We start from the raw sequence: 15,776 nt of genomic DNA, 5'->3' as shown, positions 1-15,776 counted from the left end.
TGGTTCCTCATGAAAATACTTGCAATATTTTCTGCCAGACTAATACCTATTAGCTATCAGAGGGGCCCAGAATTCCAGCACAAAATAGAACCTAGACCTCTAGGTTCATGGGTTGACGTTCAACTACTGAGCCACACTGGCTGGGACTTTACTGTCTCTATTAAAACCTCAAAAAGGGTCAGATGCCACCTGACAGTTGGAACTCAATAGGAAGGTGTTTCTCAACCAGTCAGCACTTAAAAAACAGCATGATGTGGGGGAACAAACAAACCATACTAATCTGGGTGTGTCTGAAAACCTGCAATTTTTATTTTTCATGGACTGTGCCTCTTTATCCCTTCTCCATCTCCCTTACCGACTGTCTTCTTCCACTTCCTTCGGTCTGTTTCTTTGTAAACCAGCTTGATCTACATTAACCCTCTTTCTCCAAAGTTCCAAGTATAGGATTGTGGAAAAGGCCCTCCTACCCAAGGAGTTTCTTCAGAGCCCAATGCAAAGCTTCTCCTGTGGGCCTCTTGCTGTGAGGGAGGTGACTGTGCCAGGCGCGTCACTGTGCGAGGCCCCCTTTTTGTGTATCCTTTAACCCTTGATACTGATGATGTTAACAAACACTTACATGGCACTCACTCTGTGCCAGACACTGTTCTAATCAGTTTACATATTTCACTCATTTAAATCCTCACCACAAACTCTGGGAAGCAAGTACTAGTATGATCTTCATTTTGAAGATGACCATCTGAGCCATAAAGTATAAACATACAAACAAACACATGCCCAGGTCCTAGGGCTGATCTCAACTATTTCCAAACCACAGCAGGGCAGTGATCCTCCCTTTACAGATGAGAAGGTTGAGACTCTAACAGGCTAAGGAAAGCTGCCCACAGTCACAGAGTAAGTCAGTACCACACATGGAAATCAAGCCCAGGTCTAACTCACTCCAGAGCCCCAGTCCTTTCCACTTGGCTGCCTCGCCTTCTCAGGGGCAGTTTTGCTTTGTCACAAACCGCAGAGCATGGCGTTTTTAATGAAAGGAAAGTCTGCCAAATGAAAAGCGGATTAATGAGATATTTGGGATGCTTTCCAGTAAACAGTCTTTTTCAGAATTCTCATCTTCTCCCACTCACATTGCTAAAGCCATAACAGTAACAATTACCTCAGCCCGGCGGCGGCAGTGTGGGCGTGAACTCTCTTAATTTTATTGCTCAGGGTACACACCAGAGACCAGCAAAACTTTCCTTTAGGTCAGAAATTGGTTGTATCAGATGCTGCCATTCCCCATCAGCTTCCTCTGGCCCCTCCTGCTTTAGCTATGTCTCGGAACACCATTACTTTAGGAGAGAAATAGAGCTTAAAATTGGGTCAACATAAAAAATATTAGAAATGTCAATGTTCACCTGCTTCCCAAATAGATGAGACTTAGAGTATCATTTGAACATGACCGCCTGAGACCCGAGGAAAGTCTATTGTCTCTCTAATAGATAATCTAGATGCTCCCTGGGAATTTTCAAATATCCCTTGTGAAGCTGAGAGGCCAGAAGAGAAATGTGGTTATTTCTACATGATGTTTGACTGAATTTGAAGCCAGATGCTCACATTTATATTCAAGAAGAATGTGTGTCTACTCATGCTAGCTGTCGAGGATATGAGAGACATGGAGACCAGCAGGTCTCAGTCCCCTTCTCTAAGGGCTAGTGGTCTACTAAGGGAAATGAGATATAAGCTGCAATAATCTGTGCTGTGAGGGGAAACACACCATTTACTGCCCAGCTGCCATCTACCAGGCTTGTGGTAAGCACCTTAGGTAAGGACATGGCAAGATGGAGTATGATCCCCATTTCTAGAGAAGGAAAGAGCTTCAGAATAGGATGTTCTGGCCAACAGCTCTTTATTAATGTGACTGAGCTTCAAACTCAGGTGGTTCTAATGATAGCCCTATACCCTTTCCCCTACATTTTAATAGCCTACCTAATAAAGAGGGAACATGCAAATTGACCATCACTCCATCACAAAGATGGTAGCGCCCATAGCCACAAGATGGCGATGCCTAGTCCCCTCAGCCCCGCTGGAGGAGCGGCAGGCAGGCGGTGCAGCCGGACCCACCCCTAGGAGTCCCCCAGTCCTTTCAGTCCTTTCGGCAGCAAGCAGGCAAGCGGGACCCACAGACAGCAGACAGCAGGGCCTGCTTGCCTGTCACTGTGGTGTCGAGCAGGCAGGCCCCATAGAGAGCAGAGAACCACGGGGAGTGGGCCTAAGTTATCAGTAGGACATCCCCTGAGGGCTTCTGGATTGGAGAAGGTGCAGGTTGGCCTGAGGGACCTCCCCCCCCATGCACAAATTTTGTGCACTGGGCCTCTAGTATATATATATATATATATATATATATATATATATATATGTGTATGTGTATGTGTGTGTGTGTGTGTGTGTGTGTATTGATTTCAGAGGGAGAGAGGGATAGAAACATCTACACTAATAAAAGAGAAAGATGCAAATTGACTGTACCTTCTTGATGCCCACCAGCCAATCAGGAGTGAGTATGCAAATTAACCCAACTAAGATGGAGGGTTAATTTGCATACGTAGGCATTCTGCACTGCCCCAGCCACTCCGGGCCTCTGGGCAGCATGGGAAGGAGGAAAGGCGACTCCAGGCCGAGTGAAGGCAGTGCCGGCAGCCAGGAGAAGGAAGGCCCATTCTTGCATGAATCTTCGTGCATTGGGCCTTTAGTCAATGATAAGAGAGAACCATTGATTGGCTACCTCCTGCATGCCCCCTACTGGGGACCAAGCCCACAACCCAGGCATGTACTGGGGACTGAGCCCCCACCTGGTCATGTGCCCTGACCAGGAATCGAACTGTGACCTCCTAGTTCATGGGTCAAGGCTCAACTACTTAGCCACACTGGCCAGCTTCCCTACATTTTATTATTAATTCAGCAGGATACTAGTTGACATTTAATGGCTTAACTTATTAGGTATCCTTTCATGGAATTTAAAGGTTTATATAATTAGCTCACCACATTGTATAATGTTTTGAGATGATTTTGACCTGGAGTATTTTGAGAAATGCTGGGCAAATCAAACAATTTTCAGCTTTTTAAAAGGAATGTGCAAAACAGAAAACTTCACCCATTTCTTAAGCTTTTTTGTTTGTGGAGTGAGGCTTATGGATGGTCTTTTGGTAAGGGGTAGAAGAGAGCAGGATATCATCACTTGGTAATAAATAATGGGTTTGAATTTTGACTTGGCCACTTCACAGTGGCTGCATCTACTGGGCAGGAGTTAATAGTTTGATGTGGCTAACAAAAAGCCAGTCTTAGCAGAAGTACTTTTGAGGGGGGAGAACCCCACTTTACTTTGCCTTGGCTAGACCTTAGTTGGAATACTGTGTTCAGTTTTGGTGAATGTACATTAAGACAAATATAAAGCAATTAGGACACATTCAGGAGAGAATGGATGGCAATGGGGAAATGAAACCTGGATGTTTGGAGGAATAAGGCTGGGTAGCTGAAGAAAAGCCTTGAAGGGCCGAGAAAACAGTCTTCCAATATTAGAAGAAGTGTCTTATGGAAGAGGAATGTAAACTTATTCTCTGTTGGCCTAAGGTTCTGAGGAAGTAGATTTGTCCTCACAAGGAAGAATTTCCTGTTATACCCACCCACATATGTAGAGTCTGGTTGTGTGTGTATGTGTTTAAAAAAGTGGTGGGTCCCCAACCCCTGAAAGTGTTGGAACCTGGGTCTAGTAACTACCTGGGAGAGCCATTGGAGAGGAAATTCAAGGCTACCGTGGGGATTGGATTTCACAAACATCAAAGTCTTTCCCAACCATGAGCATCTCAGCAGCTGCTGGACTGTATGTTCAGGCTCTACCTCTACCTTGGTCACCAGGGTTGGGATATGCTTTTGGGGGATGGATGGGTGACAGGGATGGAAGAATCCACAAAGGCAGTAACTTGGACCATTTTAATTTTGTCTGCCATTTTTATTTTGCGTTTCCTATATACCCACATGCTTGCCTTATACTGTAGACACCCAGAGGCCTACAGCTGTAACTGCATAATTCATTATCCTCATCTTAGCACACCATCTCATTGCAACTGCATTCTTACAAATGCTATTTGACAACGATTTTATCAAGTCTCAAATCAGGTCTCTGGTATTGTCTGGCTGCAACAGTAAGATAGTCTAACTTGGCTGCATGTACAAAGTCTAACTTTAGGTTTGTGAAACTGTGGCTGCCTCTTCTCTCTGAGGGAAGATAGAACCTGAATTCTTTTCCACATTTTAATGAGATGGAAATTTCAGGATACCCAAGAGAGGGAGAGCTATTCAAAGGGTTTCACACACAATTAAAAGTAGCCTTAAAAATTACCCATCCACTAGCTGCTCTGTTCCAGCTCCGTGTCAGGTAGGAATTGTCAACTGTTTTGAACCTCTTACCTCTTTTTAAGGACTAGAAGCAATTGATGGAAGGTTTTTGCTCATATCCTAAAGCTGAACTCTTGTAGAGTCACCCAGTAAATATTCCAGCAAAAGGAGTGGGGGTTTGACCATTTCATTACTTTCCTTGGGGAAGACACCATGGGCTCATAGTAACATCTGACCTCAGTTGTTACCCATGGGAGCAGGTTTCTTCATGATTCTTTAAATAACAGGGGAGTATGATTCATAGAAAAAGAGGCATTTTTTAGCCTGAAATTTTCAGGCACTTCCCTTCCTCATTGGGGATATACTGCCTATCTTTTGGAAGAGACTTTAAGAACTTGGTCAGAGTCTGTTAATCTCTTTTACTTCTATGAACTGATGTCAAAGGTTCGTGGAGATTTTCAAGACCCTACCAAATGGGTTTAGAGGAAAATGTGGCTCATTTCAGATTATTCCTAGACACCAGGAAATCAGCTGAGCCTACTTATAAGCTTGCTTCCCTTGCCTACAATTTATATACAGTAGGTCCTCGGGTTATGTTGGAGATCTGTTCCTACAGCGCGACATAACGCGATTTTCGCCGTAAGTCAGAACCCACCTACATAAGCACCTACGTCCCTCACATGGAGCACATACACAGCAGTAATGAAGTGAAACAGTAAAAAAAATTTAAAAGAAAGATAACAGTTCCTGACCTTTACTTGTGGTAAATAAATAATAAAAAACACAAAGCACATATGTACATATGTTGAAATGATGGAACTTTTTTTATATATAAATAAATGGGAGATGGCGACGTAACCATGAAACGACGTACATTGAGTCCGACATAACCTGAGGACTGCCTGTATAGCAGCAAAGACCCTGATAAGAAGGTGACCTGACAATTGGGGTTTTACTTCAGTCCCTGGGCTCTTTTACAATTAAAGTTTGATTACTATGTAGTTATTTGAACTCCATGAGTTTCAACTCAGCTTGTCAACATTATTAATTGGGGGGGGGGGGCGCTGTTCTAGACTAATTTTGCAATGGATATGCATATCTTATGATCTCAATACATTGCTTCACATGGGGACACCGTCTCAGGAAGATCTAGTCTGTTCCAAATATACAAGGAAGTTGAATATTTATTTTTGGTACTTTCTCACCACTGCCCCCAACATCTTCCTCTCTTCCAAACAAACCATTCCTTCTTTCCCCTATCTTCACATCTCCTACCCTATTAAGAATGGTGCAATTCTCAGCTTGTTTTCCATCAGTCCTTGCTAACACAGGGGCTGATAATGATTTAAGTTAAGGTATCAGTTCTCACGAGGTTATTTGTATTTTAATAAAAATCCTTGAAGGTTAAATATTCGAGGTACTGGATCTCTAAGGTTAAATTTTAGGCAGTGGGGAAAATATTTCAGATAGAGATGAAGGGGGTTGGGTGATTACACAGGACTCAGGATGAGCAGCGCTCTCCCTGTGGTTCAGGTCATGGGTGTGGTCAGGTCTGGGCTAATGTAGAGCTGGCATTTCTGTGCTGGCATGGGGAAAATGAAAGAGGCACCTGGTCAGGACATTGTTTGGCCCAGGGAGAAAGAAGATCCACTACTTTGGCAATTTACTTATTTAAGCTTTTTTGAGGGAGGGTTAGAGGAGCAAGTTGGGTAGCTCATGTTAAGTGCAAGGAGCTGTGGAAAACCAGAGATAAGGAACCATGGCCTCTATTTTCAAGGTTTGTACCCTGTGTTGCGGGGAAATCAGACACATTTATTAATAGACTGGCCGAACACAGAATATGAAGAGTTATCAGAGGTACAACTAGCATGCTATGAAAACGTGGAGTCCATTTCTCACTGGGATATCTAGAAAGGCTTCTCATAGAAAGTGGGATGTTTTTTTTTTTTTGAGAGAGAGAGACCGAGAAGAACATCAATGTGAGAAACATCAATCAGCTGGCTCCTACATGTGTCCTGACCAAGGATCAGACCCACAACTGAGGTATGTGCCCTGACCAGGAATTGGACCCACAACCTTTTGGTGCATGGGACAACGACCCAATCAAATGAGTGACTCAGCCAGGGTGAAAGTGGGATTTTAGTTGAACATAAAGACAAATTATAGTTTACAAATGTGTGCATTTGAAAGAAATGACTCGAGGAAGGGCCTGTGTTTTGTTTGAGGGAGGGCGGTTTGTCCTGCTTGAGCAGAGGCTAGAAGGTGAGTGTTGTGCTGTAGCCTGGAAAACTCAGCAGGGGCTTTCAACCCTGCAGGGGTTCGTATGTTTGGTTGAATATTTTACATTTTACTCTGTTCATATTGGGAAGCCATTTAAGATGTAAGTGGGGAATAATATTCTTTAAGAAAATAACTGACCAGGATGTACTAAAGGTGGGGAAAGACATACTCATTTATCAACAATTAGGGGAAGAGTGGAAGATTGCCTCTAATTCATTAGATATGCATTGTATCTGCAGAGGCAAAATAAGCAAGCATATCTTAATGCATAAATCCTCTTCCCATATATGAATTCTTTTTCATCTTGGAGCAAATATTTCACAGCCAAGTTATCTTTAAAGTAACAAGAGCAAAAGCGATTTGGAATAAATGTTTCAGAACCATTTATTACTTTGCACAGACCCATGAGCAAATAGGATTGAGCTAAAGCATGGACTGTAGTGCAGCACGTGGTTCTGCAGGGGCTGCCGCACTATGATATATGCTTTTATCTTGGTTCAACGCTGGCTGTTGCCACTACTATTACTCAAAGACCTGGAGTGTCAACAAGATAATCGAAACAACAAAATGGGAGTCAAAAGTTTTTCTGCCTGTTTCTTGAAGTCTTAAGAAGATTGTTTCCTTTGTATTCCCTATATTCAGAACATAAAAGCCTCCCAGACATATAATCTTTAGTAGGTCAAACATTTCCAAAGGCAGCGAAATTATTTTGCGGTTGCTTTTCGGTTTAAGGCAAGTGTTTTATGGGCTTCCAAACCTTCTCTCCTGACCCTGTTTATGAAAAAAATAAATAAAACAAAGTAAATGTCTTGTAACTACATTGTCCTGGCGTAAAAATCCTAGCACAGCATGGTGGAAAGGTTCTGAATTATGATCCAAGAGATCTGTGTTCTAGCCCTAGTTTCATGAATGCATAGCTTGATGGTTTTGTCACATCTTATATTTAAACGGAGCATTAGGATTTTTCTATATGGTCTCTGTGCTACTCCTTAGTACTGTCCATGTTATTTTTGCTTATGGAGTCTAGAAAATGAGGAGACACATGGTGAGACTGTGGTCAACAATTTTGGGTGGAAGCGAAGCCTGTTCCTTTGAGCCAGAACATTGGATGCCAGTGTGAGACTCCCCAGAATTCTTTCTACAGTGATGACTGACAGGTTGTCAGCTAGTGGCAGCTTTGTCAACCTGGAGCCAAAATGAGCACAATGAGAAGCAGAACGCCTAGCCATGGGGAACATTATGGTGGAGGGATCGAGCTGACGGCACCTGAAACCACTGGTCAATCTTCATATCATTAAAAATGGGACTTTATGTGCTTCTTGTTACGGTGTAATAGGAAGGTAATAGCACACCTTATAAAGTAATATTGAAGTAATAAGAAATTGAATCTAAATATAATAATTTTTCTAGATTTAATTACATGTTTATAAGAAAGTGCAGGTAATAGGGGAATATCTTAAATGACATCACAGAAATATAATCAATCTACTCCAAACTGGAATATTCTACAGGATAAACAACTTTATTTCTCCAACAAATAAATGGCAAAAAAGAGTGGGGGTGGGGGTTTTCTAGACTAAAAGATACATCAACCAATTGCAACATGTGGACCTTGCTTGGATTTTGAAATCAATGAACCAGGTATAAAAAAGACATGTTAACACAGTTGGAGGAAATTGAGTATGGCTTGGTTATTAAGTGCTATGGAGGAATTATGGCAACATTTGTTGGGTAAGATAAAAATAATATTTCTGTATGTTAAAAAATCAACAACCTTTTAGTCTGTTGAAAATAAATACTGCTACATTTAAAGAGAAATGATGTGATGTCTGAGACTTGCTTCAACCCCTCTCACTCCCCCCCCCAAAAAAACCACCACCAACAACCACACACCTAAAATGAAAGTAGTGGACAAAAAGCTAAAAGCATGCCTGTGTGTGTGCATGTGTTTGTGTGTGTACAGAACAAGAATGACAGACTATTGACAATGTTGAAAATGGGCGATGGGTTTATGAAGCCGTGTTCCCACTATATAATTCTCTTTACTTTGTATGTGAAAATTTCTGTTACAAAAGGTTTTTAAAAAATCTTCCTTGCCCCTTCTTTTCTAGGGATTCTGCAAGAAACTGGAAGGCTAACCTCACCCAAGAATCCTCCTGAGGCTGCATTTGCCCTGCCTTCACCTCCCTCTGCTGAGACTTTAAGACATTCTGTGGTGCCCTTTCGGATTTGGACCCAGCTTAGTCTACCGGGCATTTCTAATGTTAGCAGTGACTTCTGGGAGTTCACCTCCTCCCTGTACACCAGTCCTCCCTTTGGATCCTGGCCACTGCCTCGCAATGAGGTGTCTCTAATTTTAGATTGGAATCAGGAGGATCCAGATGGGTTGCCACTTATAACTGGTATGAACTTCAGCCCACAAGCTGAGGTGTGCAAGAAACAATGTGAAATATTTTTTATAACTCCACTTAGTTTGTATTTTAAGCCTTGATCTTGCAGGTGTTCTGTTTGGATTTCCACCCATTCCTGTTTGGAAAGCATATAAGGCCCTGGTCTTGAGGGTTGGGGCGAGAGCATGGTCACTGTTATTAGAGCCCACAGTTGTAGTTTCGATGCCCATCAGCTTGGTGGCCATGCCTCCTTTAGGTTTGGTGACCCGTGCCATGGGTGGGACAGGTTGCCAAGATTCTGCTTGTGTGCACAATACAGCTGCCATCTCCTCTTGGAGTTTTTGGCACATCTACCCCTCACACACACCCCCCCCCCCCCAGCCACACTTGAGAAGCCTCTCCTTCATGATCCCTACACATTTCTTTCTGACTTAATTGGCACTTCTCAACACTAGCAGGGTAAGAAGGAAACAGCTAGTTTCAAAAGTCCTGCTTCTGGTCTGTTTCTGCCCAAGAAGCCTCTCTTTCTATGGAGTCTGGGACTTTAGGGACAAAGCATAGATGGCCGTTACTGCTTTCAGCCTTGCTGTGCCCCGCCTCTGCTACCCACTTGAATGCAGAAGGGGAAGGGTGAAATAAGGAAAAAAAAGAAAAAGAAAAGAAACAGGAACAGATTAACATCTCAGTATATCCTGCCACAATGGGAAATGCAAGAGTTGAATTCATGGGAGAGGTTCCATTGGGAAAAAGAATTGTTCTTGACCATGGGGTCTGTGCAGTGACAGGGACTGTTGGGCCTCGGTCCATGGAATGCTCCCATGTCATCATTGAGGTCGGAGAATTCTGCTGTGGGCTTGGCAACCTTTGAACCTGCGCTGTAGAGAGCACTGGGCAGTGCTGCGGGTTCTCTGAGGGGTCTGAGTTCTTCAGCCATTTAAGAGACTCACCTCTTTTCATTTGTGCTAAATCATTTCAATGGACTTCCTGAGAGCCAAGGAGGGCCAACCTGTAGGGCGAAGGAGGAGCTGGATGTTAGGCATCTTCTAGGGGGCTCTTCTTGCTAGTAGTATGAAACAGCGACAAAAGAGGAAACATTTGGAAAATGACGAGTCCCAGGAAACTGACGAGAAGGGAGGAGGTATGCGCTGAGCAACTTGTCGAAGGCACAAGGGTGGCGGCCAGCCTGAGCCCTCTCTAAGAAGCTGGGGCTGAGGACAACGTGCACCTGTGAAGTAGGGAGGGAGAGACCTGGTATCACCCGGTGCTGCCATGTCCATCTTTAGGGTCCCCAGGCGTGAGATGGCATGGAGAGGCCAGATGCCCTGGCAGATGGAAAGTCCACCTGCCGGTCTGAGGGCCTGAGCACTCTCCTGGGGCTGTTCCGGCCTGGAGCTACGTTGGACTCGGAGCCACTGGGGTTCTGCTTGTACAGGCTCAGAGGTGCAGCTTTTCTCGGCCCCCCCATTCTCTCTGTTCTCTTTGCTTAATATGACCCTGGGGTCACTGGGCCAGGGGGTATGGTGTGTAAAGGCTGATGCTGGAGATCCATGGGTTGCCCTGTGCATTTTACCAAAGAGCAAAGTGAAGCTCAATGAGTTAAAGGCCTTGCTGAAAATATCTGGAGAAGTGAAATGCCTGTTTGAAAGGAGATTGTTGTCTAGGGATGGAAATGCCTGTTGAAAGCAGAAGATTTTATTTCTCAGCAGGAAGAATTTACCAGTTGATCCATGGGAGTGAATCCACAGGGGTGAACTTCCCAGAGATCAAGGGGAGCGAAAGGCCTTCCAGAGACTAAGACCAAATGGATGAGGGTGAGAAATGTCAGGGCCCTGCAGAGAGCGCTGAGAGCCATGAATATACTTCCCAAGCCACGTAGTGACTGCGTGCATTAAATGTAAACTAATAGCTTGTCCTGAGAAATGTGTGTGTGTGTGTGTGTGTGTGTGTGTGTGTGTGTGTGTGTGTGAGTGGGGGCGGGGGGTTGTCACATGTAGAAGGTGGGGCAGAATGGAGCCCACTCCAGAGATCCAGCTCCAGGTTTCTGTCCTAAATTGGAGCCCAGCAGTCTCCATGAGGCCCAGGGTCCTGAAGACCATTGAATGAGCCCTGGGAATGGAGGCCTGGCCAGTAGGCAGATGTTTAGATAGCAGGTGAGACAGGAGGGGGAAGGCAATGATTATCCCTGTCCTGTACACTTCAGGATATTTTTGTCTTTGTGCATGTGTGGTGCACACGCACAAATACATAGTAATTGCTCATGGATAAAATGGGATAGAGAGCTCATCGGATATATAAGTCTGTATGGTAAGGTTCCTATAATCATGCCTGGTGACACTCAATACATGTGAAAGTGTATTCAGATTCAGAATTCTTGTGAAGGGTGTTCCATGGACAGTCACTCATTCACATATATGTACACTGGGATGGAGAAAAAAATTACACATCTCCACACACAACTTTTTATTAAAGAACACACAGAGTACATAGGTGTATACACACATCACTCCTGTACTACGTTCACATACAGCTCTTGTGTATATCATCCTTTCTTACCATACCAAACTCTAGGGGTTGTATATATAGATTTAGATCCAGCTATCATGCAAACACAGGTAGCTTCAACTATCTCTAAATACCTCTGTAAGAACCAGTCACATGTCATACACACCACCCACACAACACATAGTACAGTAATACCAGACTCGCTTTGCACAAACCACCAAAAAGCAGATTCAACCAACCCTTACCAGGTTTGCCAGATAAAATACAAAATGTCCAGTTAAATTTGAATTTCAGATAATCCACAAATAATTTTTTAGCATGAGTATGTTCCAAATATTAGAACCCAAATATTGCATGGGAATATTTACACTAAAGAATTATTCATGGTTTATCTAAAATTCAAATTTAACTGGTGTCCTGTATTTTTGTTTTCTAAACCCTTATATGCTTACTACCAGCTGACACATCATATACTTTTTGCATTTCTGTTTAGTGTCTGTGTTTCCTTGCTCTAATGTTCAGCATTATTAAAGCCTAGAATAGTGGAATTGTGCCTGATACATAGTAATTGCTCATTGAACATTGCAAATGAATGAATGAATGAGTGAATATATACCATAAATACAAACCATACCATATGATCAGGTTGCATGTCACACACTCCTGAGTTGTGATCACAAACCATACACACAAACTCTCCATAACCCATTCACCACACCAATCCCACACTTACCAAAGGCTTAGCTGAGCCCTGGTCAGTGGTGCACAGTGGTTAGAGCATTGGCCCTTGTGTTTGATTCCAGTCAAGGGTATATACCTGGGTTGCAGGTTCATCCCCAGCCCAGTTGAGGCAGGTGTGGGAGGCAACCAATCAATGTGTCTCTCTCTCCCTCCCTCCTTCCCTTCCACTCTCTGTAAAAAAAAGGAAAAAAAGAAAAACAATGGAAAAAATATCCTTGGGTAAGGATTAACAACAACAAAAAAGGCTTAGGTGATACACATCACTCTCACACTTCTGACATATTCACAGTCACCACTCAGGCCTACATCCTAACAAGATACTAACAAAGTAATTGTTGATTATAACTAAATACTGAAATAACCACTGAGAATCAGAGTCTAAGCCATGTCTATTCACTGCACCTGACAAAAGCCAGCCACTCAGTAAATATTTGTTGGACAGATTAATGATTCACAAACGTATCTCTGAGACTTTTGTACCTTCCTCAGGAATCTCGAAGTCACAAAAGGATGCCCTTCAGCTTGGATCGACCGAGGTGGCCAAAGACTGTGACCCAGGGGTAGGGGAGATCTCCTCTGCCTCTGAATACTTCACCTGTGTTTCTTCTCCTCTCAAGCTCATCCATAATGGTAAGAGTATGGGCCTCCTTGGGTGCATGGCAGGAGGCACATAGAGCCAAGCATGAACCTCAGAGGAGATTCAGGGCAATTGGAGATGATCAGGGCTCTGTGAAGGAGCCTGGGGAGGATGGCCGAATGGTTAGGAAATCTTGGATATGAGCTCACTATAGGAGAGTGTGAGCCCTGGTGCAACCACAGGGGGGAAGTTTCGGAGTAGGGGCCAGAAAGGTCTGGGCTTGAGGTATAGGCAGAGGGACCAGATTAAGCACCTTCAGAGGAACATGTAAGGTTTGCCTTTGCTTCCAGAGAAGGACAGAGTTCCTCAGCCCAGGCCCTCACACTTCACACATACAACCACACTCCATGATGTCCATTCTTAGCACACACACAAAACCCAATCACATGACCCACAATGCCATTCTCCCACATTCCACAAATATCACAGCAATGACGACACAAACTCACATTGGTGTCATAGCACACACCCCACCAACATCCCCCATACCACAGCCTTCACCACCATACTCCACAACTCTATATACAGGCACCCCTCCAATATCCCTACACACACAAATCAAAAGCCCACAGATGACACCAGATACACTACCCCATAATATGAACAACAAACACCAAGCTCATCACACAACTACATCACATCATAGTCCCTCTTTCCTGTATCCTCCATATTCATACTTGATCCCTCAGTTTCCGCATGCCCCATACATGTTCTTATGTTTCTAATTTCCTTTCCCAGGAATCCGGAGATTACATCAAGACAGTGCCCAGCTTAGATCAACCCTAAACCAGATTAAGGAACAAGAGGAGACTGTTCCCCTCTTACCACATGTCTCCTTATCGTCCCCTTCATCCTATAAGTCCTGTGTGATCTCGCAGTATATAAACAAAGAGGAAAGGGGTATGAAAATATACTACATGCAAGTACAAGTGAAAAAGGGTGTGGCTATCTCCTGGGAGACAGAGGAAACCTCAGAGTCACTAAAAAAGAAGCCGAGGATGGAAGAAGTGAAACTTCCTGAGGACGTGCGGGTAGATACGCCCCCCTCTGATGTGTCCACCAGAAAACTCCTATCTGAGCCCAGCAGGGAGGTGAAAGAGCATGAAGAACGAGCAGAGTCAGACGGCCCACCAGGGTTGCCCACAATTGAGGAGAGACCCAGGGCCAAGACACCTGACTGGTTGGTTACTATGGAGACTGGCTTCAGGTGCATGGCCTGCTGCCGGGTCTTCCCCACCTTGGAAATCCTTAAGGAGCATGTGCAGTTCGGGATCAGGGAGGGCTTCAGCTGTCACGTCTTTCATCTCACCATGGCTCAGCTGAGAAGCAATGTGGAATCAGAGAGCATCCGGGAGAAGAAGGAGGAGGAGGTGAAGAAGGTTAGAAAGGAAGAGAAACAAGAAGAAAAACAGAACGAGGAGGAGCAGCCCACAGGGTAAGACTTTGGCTTGAGGAGGTCCTGGAACCCATGTCCAGGTTGTATGTTTCATTCTCCAAAGGACAGGAAATGAGCAGGGGCTGGGTCTGCTGAGGGAGCTGTGCCTTCTCCAAGCCAGTACTCTCTCCAATCCAGGCCTCTGCCTCAATGAGAGAGAGTTGGGGGCTATATCACAACAGGGAACAACTGAAAGGTGGGGTTGGGGTGGTAATGGTGGGAAACTGGGCTCCTTGCATCTTGCCCAGGCATTTAATTAAGTCCTGACTGTAAGTGAGAATTTATCCCGAGTGTTTCAGCTGCTGCAGGAAGTTCTGAGGATTTCCAAGGGCTAACAGAGCACCTTTCTTCTTTAACTAAGAAGTGTCTTCCTCTGTGTTGGTTTCCTCACAGCAACTGAGACTCCTGGGCCAGAAGATCCTGGAAGACGGTGTGGCCTCCTCTTGGGAGAGGTAAGGCCTGAGGCTGGCGCAGACTTGTGAGCCTACGTCATGAAGGCCCAGAGGAACCTAAGGGAAGGGCCTGCAAGGCTGCACTGGGTTACCTGGTGCCTCTGGAGCTGCACCAACTTGTGGCATACCCAACGCTTCCAGGGAATTGATCTCCATTTACTTATTGAGAAAGTAGAGAATTTTGACAGGAGTTCTCCCAGAGTCTCCATGTTTGACCTCACTCTAAGAGGAAATACCACCAACAGCCCCTCCAGGGCCAGGAGTGGTCTGAAGAAAGGACAGGGGGCTCAGCAGGACCAGAGGTTTCAGGGCTGAGAGTCTTTGGCCTGAGCTGGGATCTCACTATGGCCTATGGACAGAGTCCCTTGGGAGAAAGTGGAATGTGTAGACAGAAATACATGAAAATGAGGTCAGTAATAAGTGATCTGGAAGTGTTCTAGAACCTTTATTTTGCTGTAGTTGATCTGGAAACAAATGCATTGTGGTATGTGTGGCCTCTGAGCTTTAAGACAGAGTGAAGGGTAACTGACTAATAGAGTCCATATTGCTTCTTGTCTTTTCCTCTTCTGCCTCTTTTGTTTTCTCACTTTCAGGGAGAAGATAGGACCCTGGAGATAGTAGCAGACAGAATGCCAGTGGTATGAAGGAAGATGAAGGGACCAGTACTCAATCTAATACATAAACATCATATGTAATAAAGGCTGTTTTGCAAAACTTTCCTGGATAAATTTTTTAAATTAAAAAAATTTTGTTTTAATATTTAAAATGTTTATTTTTTAATTACAGTTTAAATTCAATATTATTTTGTATTAGTTTTAGGTGTACAGCATAGTGATTAGACAATCATATACTGTACAAAGTGTTCCCCCGATATTTCTAGTACCCACTTGGCACTATACCTAGTGGATATATTCTTTATTTAGATTAATCTAGCTATTTTACCTATCCATCATCTATCTATCATCTATCAC

The 15,776-nt window shown here is 44.0% G+C and overlaps 1 protein-coding gene across 1 annotated transcript; it reads left to right on the top strand.

Annotated features, from left to right (window-relative positions):
* The first annotated feature begins 9,931 nt into the window (after positions 1-9,931).
* Positions 9,932-15,523, top strand: FAM170A (family with sequence similarity 170 member A). The gene is made up of 5 exons (XM_008144536.3): positions 9,932-10,176; positions 12,771-12,911; positions 13,657-14,353; positions 14,747-14,805; positions 15,399-15,523. The coding sequence occupies exons 1-4, from the start codon at positions 10,107-10,109 to the stop codon at positions 14,751-14,753; spliced, it is 915 nt and encodes a 304-aa protein (XP_008142758.2). The 5' UTR covers positions 9,932-10,106; the 3' UTR covers positions 14,754-14,805; positions 15,399-15,523.
* The last annotated feature ends 253 nt before the right edge of the window (positions 15,524-15,776 follow it).

This window comes from Eptesicus fuscus, chromosome 4, assembly GCF_027574615.1.
Source record: "Eptesicus fuscus isolate TK198812 chromosome 4, DD_ASM_mEF_20220401, whole genome shotgun sequence".
Classification (NCBI taxonomy): Eukaryota; Metazoa; Chordata; class Mammalia; order Chiroptera; family Vespertilionidae; genus Eptesicus; species Eptesicus fuscus.
The sequence above is the reverse complement of the archived record's forward strand: the minus strand, read 5'-3'. Positions and strand labels throughout refer to the sequence as shown.